The sequence below is a fragment of the Oncorhynchus clarkii genome, unplaced genomic scaffold (assembly GCF_045791955.1).
Source record: "Oncorhynchus clarkii lewisi isolate Uvic-CL-2024 unplaced genomic scaffold, UVic_Ocla_1.0 unplaced_contig_10937_pilon_pilon, whole genome shotgun sequence".
Classification (NCBI taxonomy): domain Eukaryota; kingdom Metazoa; phylum Chordata; class Actinopteri; order Salmoniformes; family Salmonidae; genus Oncorhynchus; species Oncorhynchus clarkii.
In genome coordinates this window covers 124641-130000 of record NW_027258105.1, presented here as the reverse complement: position 1 = coordinate 130000, position 5360 = coordinate 124641, and the positions used below count along the sequence as shown (strand labels likewise).

Genomic DNA, 5360 nt, shown 5'->3' with positions numbered 1-5360 from the left:
TCAAGCAACCACAAACCCTCCCTTGGCCCCTCACCAGCCTAGGGTCCAGTGTCAGGGCGAGGGGGGGTCCCTGGAGGAGGGGGAGGTTATGGATGGTCAGGGGGGAAACATGCTGCTGGTTATCCAGAGAGGGGTCAAGCTGAAGAGGACCAATACCAACGATCGCTCAGCACCGCGCATCGTATAAGAGGAGAGCCACCGTGGCACCATGCAGCATCAGAGGAGGGTATCCTACCTAGCTGTACCTAGCTAGCCTACCACCTGCCCATTGACAGGACAGACATGACACAGCTCATGTCCACTGCGCTAAGGGGGGGTCTCATGTATACTACTTACCGTCCAGCGGCCTCACTGACAGACGGGACAGAACAGAACTCAGCTCATGTCCATTCCATGTGATGCTGTGTGTGGTGACAGACAGAGCTCTGCTCGTCGTCTCAGACGGTGCAGAAGGTGGTCTCTTGGACAGACAGTGGAGCAGCTCAGAGTTGTGTTAATTATGTTCTCTCTTAGTTCTGAATGTGTAAATAATTATGCATGGTATTTTCTCTTTGTTGCTTCCTGGGGCCCAGTTCTGTTGACTCTAGTCCTCCCACCCTCATTCCTCCCCTCCTCAGTTCTGTTGACTCTAGTCCTCCCCACCTCAGTTCTGTTGACTCTAGTCCTCCCACCTCAGTTCTGTTGACTCTAGTCCTCCCCACCTCAGTTCTGTTGACTCTAGTCCTCCCACCCCCATTCCTCCCCTCCTCAGTTCTGTTGACTCTAGTCCTCCCCTCCTCAGTTCTGTTGACTCTAGTCCTCACCTCTTCAGTTCTGTTGACTCTAGTCCTCCCCACCTCAGTTCTGTTGACTCTAGTCCTCCCACCCATTCCTTTCCTCCTCAGTTCTGTTGACTCTAGTCCTCCCCACCTCAGTTCTGTTGACTCTAGTCCTCCCACCTCAGTTCTGTTGACTCTAGTCCTCCCACCCTCATTCCTCCCCTCCTCAGTTCTGTTGACTCTAGTCCTCCCCACCTCAGTTCTGTTGACTCTAGTCCTCCCACCTCAGTTCTGTTGACTCTAGTCCTCCCACCCATTCCTTTCCTCCTCAGTTCTGTTGACTCTAGTCCTCCCCTCCTCAGTTCTGTTGACTCTAGTCCTCCCCTCCTCAGTTCTGTTGACTCTAGTCCTCACCTCTTCAGTTCTGTTGACTCTAGTCCTCCCACCCATTCCTTTCCTCCTCAGTTCTGTTGACTCTAGTCCTCCCCACCTCAGTTCTGTTGACTCTAGTCCTCCCCACCTCAGTTCTGTTGACTCTAGTCCTCCCCACCTCAGTTCTGTTGACTCTAGTCCTCCCCACCTCAGTTCTGTTGACTCTAGTCCTCCCACCTCAGTTCTGTTGACTCTAGTCCTCCCCTCTTCAGTTCTGTTGACTCTAGTCCTCCCACCCCCATTCCTCCCCACCTCAGTTCTGTTGACTCTAGTCCTCCCACCTCAGTTCTGTTGACTCTAGTCCTCCCCTCTTCAGTTCTGTTGACTCTAGTCCTCCCACCTCAGTTCTGTTGACTCTAGTCCTCCCCACCTCAGTTCTGTTGACTCTAGTCCTCCCACCCTCATTCCTCCCCTCCTCAGTTCTGTTGACTCTAGTCCTCCCACCCTCATTCCTCCCCTTCTCAGTTCTGTTGGCTCTAGTCCTCCCACCCTCATTCCTCCCCTCCTCCTCAGTTCCAAGATGCCAAATTATTTGAAGCTATTGAAAGAAGTGTTTTAGATTTATTGTGAAGATTGTGGCATCTTAGTGACACAACTATCAGGGGCACCAAGCTGTTTGGTACGTAAACCGATTTCATGTTTCAACTTCATATTTTCAGATCTACAATCCACAATAGCTGTTGTAGGAGGGTTTATGTTATGCTCAGTATTTCAACTGTTTTTAATAGCATGTGTTTTGCCAGTTAATCAGTCATCTCTTGGTAACAACTTACTTTCACATTACGCTGTACATTTCCACGTTTCAAATGTGTGTCATTATGGACCTGATAAACCTGTCATTATTCACCAATACACACAATAACACTAATGTCACGGGATTCTTCTGTTGAAAGAGAGGCGGACCAAAACGCAACGTGGTTATTGTGATATATCTTTAATGAAGATGAAAATAGAACAATATACAAAAACAAGAAACGTGAAAAACCAAAAACAGCCCTATCTGGTGTAACAAACACAAAGACAGGAACAATCACCCACAAAACCCAACACAAAACAGGCTACCTAAATATGGTTCCCAATCAGAGACAATGACTAACACCTGCCTCTGATTGAGAACCATATCAGGCCAAACACAGAAACAGACAAACTAGACATCCAACATAGAATGCCCACTCAGATCACACCCTGACCAAACAAAACATAGAACATACAAAGCAAACTATGGTCAGGCTGTGACAACCACGTATAAGAACGGGATGGTTCCTTTATTACGGGAGCGTGAAAGATGTACAACGTTGAGATGGTTTTGACAAGAAGAGAAATAAAGGTTGTGTTTGATTATGTCATGTTATTATTCTAATTTTATTATTATTAAGTTTGTGATTTTGTGTTTTCTGTCCTTGACAGTTCTGATCAGAGACGCGTGATTAAAGCCTTACCTCTGTAAAAGTTACACTGTTTATTCCTCCAACCACGAAGAAGAAGAAGGCATAACTATCTTATTCCTCCGACCACGAAGAAGAAGAAGGCATAACTATCTTATTCCTCCGACCACGAAGAAGAAGAAGACATAACTATCTTATTCCTCCGACCACGAAGAAGAAGAAGACATAACTATCTTATTCCTCCGACCACGAAGAAGAAGAAGAAGAAGGCATAACTATCTTATTCCTCCGACCACGAAGAAGAAGAAGAAGAAGAAGACATAACTATCTTATTCCTCCGACCACGAAGAAGAAGACATAACTATCTTATTCCTCCGACCACGAAGAAGAAGAAGAAGACATAACTATCTTAATCCTCCGACCACGAAGAAGAAGAAGAAGAAGAAGAAGGCATAACTATCTTATTCCTCCGACCACGAAGAAGAAGAAGAAGAAGGCATAACTATCTTATTCCTCCGACCACGAAGAAGAAGAAGAAGACATAACTATCTTATTCCTCCGACCACGAAGAAGAAGAAGAAGAAGGCATAACTATCTTATTCCTCCGACCACGAAGAAGAAGAAGAAGAAGGCATAACTATCTTATTCCTCCGACCACGAAGAAGAAGAAGAAGGCATAACTATCTTATTCCTCCCACCACGAAGAAGAAGAAGACATAACTATCTTATTCCTCCGACCACGAAGAAGAAGAAGAAGAAGACATAACTATCTTATTCCTCCGACCACGAAGAAGAAGAAGAAGAAGGCATAACTATCTTATTCCTCCGACCACGAAGAAGAAGAAGAAGAAGAAGAAGAAGACATAACTATCTTATTCCTCCGACCACGAAGAAGAAGAAGAAGAAGGCATAACTATCTTATTCCTCCGACCACGAAGAAGAAGAAGAAGAAGACATAACTATCTTATTCCTCCGACCACGAAGAAGAAGAAGAAGAAGGCATAACTATCTTATTCCTCCGACCACGAAGAAGAAGAAGAAGACATAACTATCTTATTCCTCCGACCACGAAGAAGAAGAAGAAGAAGAAGGCATAACTATCTTATTCCTCCGACCACGAAGAAGAAGAAGAAGAAGAAGAAGAAGAAGGCATAACTATCTTATTCCTCCGACCACGAAGAAGAAGAAGAAGAAGAAGAAGGCATAACTATCTTATTCCTCCGACCACGAAGAAGAAGAAGAAGAAGAAGAAGAAGAAGGCGTAACTATCTTACAATAGGCTCATAGTAAAGCGTTTAATATCAAGTATCCATCCAGTCGACTCCCTCGTGATAATTCATTGTAAATCAACAACTTTTAAATCCCTGCTTGAATTGTATTTCAGTTGAAGCTCTGAGTCGTAGCAGCAGATGGAGACCTAGGGTGCATCCCAATTAGCATCCTCCTCCCCATATAGTGCACTAGAGAAATCTATATGTAATCCAGTGTAAATACCGTATTGACGAGACAGACCAGGAACACATGTTTATTCATGTATTCCCTCTTCTTTTATTTCTCTATTTGTGTACTCAGAACAGACCGGGTTCTGTCGCTCTGCTCAGAACAGACCGGGTTCTGTCGCTGTGCTCAGAACAGACCGGGTTCTGTCGCTGTGCTCAGAACAGACCGGGTTCTGTCGCTCTGCTCAGAACAGACCGGGTTCTGTCGCTCTGCTCAGAACAGACCGGGTTCTGTCGCTCTGCTCAGAACAGACCGGGTTCTGTCGCTCTGCTCAGAACAGACCGGGTTCTGTCGCTCTGCTCAGAACAGACCGGGTTCTGTCGCTGTGCTCAGAACAGACCGGGTTCTGTCGCTCTGCTCAGAACAGACCGGGTTCTGTCGCTCTGCTCAGAACAGACCGGGTTCTGTCGCTCTGCTCAGAACAGACCGGGTTCTGTCGCTGTGCTCAGAACAGACCGGGTTCTGTCGCTCTGCTCAGAACAGACCGGGTTCTGTCGCTGTGCTCAGAACAGACCGGGTTCTGTCGCTGTACTCAGAACAGACCGGGTTCTGTCGCTGTACTCAGAACAGACCGGGTTCTGTCGCTGTGCTCAGAACAGACCGGGTTCTGTCGCTGTGCTCAGAACAGACCGGGTTCTGTCGCTGTGCTCAGAACAGACCGGGTTCTGTCGCTGTGCTCAGAACAGACCGGGTTCTGTCGCTCTGCTCAGAACAGACCGGGTTCTGTCGCTGTGCTCAGAACAGACCGGGTTCTGTCGCTCTGCTCAGAACAGACCGGGTTCTGTCGCTCTGCTCAGAACAGACCGGGTTCTGTCGCTCTGCTCAGAACAGACCGGGTTCTGTCGCTGTGCTCAGAACAGACCGGGTTCTGTCGCTCTGCTCAGAACAGACCGGGTTCTGTCGCTGTGCTCAGAACAGACCGGGTTCTGTCGCTGTACTCAGAACAGACCGGGTTCTGTCGCTGTACTCAGAACAGACCGGGTTCTGTCGCTGTACTCAGAACAGACCGGGTTCTGTCGCTGTGCTCAGAACAGACCGGGCGGGTTCTGTTGCTCTGCTCAGAACAGACCGGGTTCTGTCGCTGTACTCAGAACAGACCGGGTTCTGTCGCTGTACTCAGAACAGACCGGGTTCTGTCGCTCTGCTCAGAACAGACCGGGTTCTGTCGCTGTACTCAGAACAGACCGGGTTCTGTCGCTCTGCTCAGAACAGACCGGGTTCTGTCGCTCTGCTCAGAACAGACCGGGTTCTGTCGCTCTGCTCAGAACAGACCGGGTTCTGTCGC

The 5360-nt window shown here is 47.8% G+C and overlaps 1 protein-coding gene across 1 annotated transcript in view; it reads left to right on the top strand.

Moving 5' to 3' along the window:
- LOC139395670 (protein MTSS 1-like) overlaps positions 1 to 860 on the top strand; it is a 2891-nt gene extending 2031 nt beyond the window's left edge. Inside the window, exon 2 of the mRNA XM_071142998.1 lies at positions 1 to 860. This exon is cut by the window's left edge and continues 451 nt beyond it. Within this exon, the coding sequence (XP_070999099.1) occupies positions 1 to 187 (187 nt within the window). The 3' untranslated portion in view covers positions 188 to 860.
- Positions 861 to 5360: the final 4500 nt, after the last annotated feature.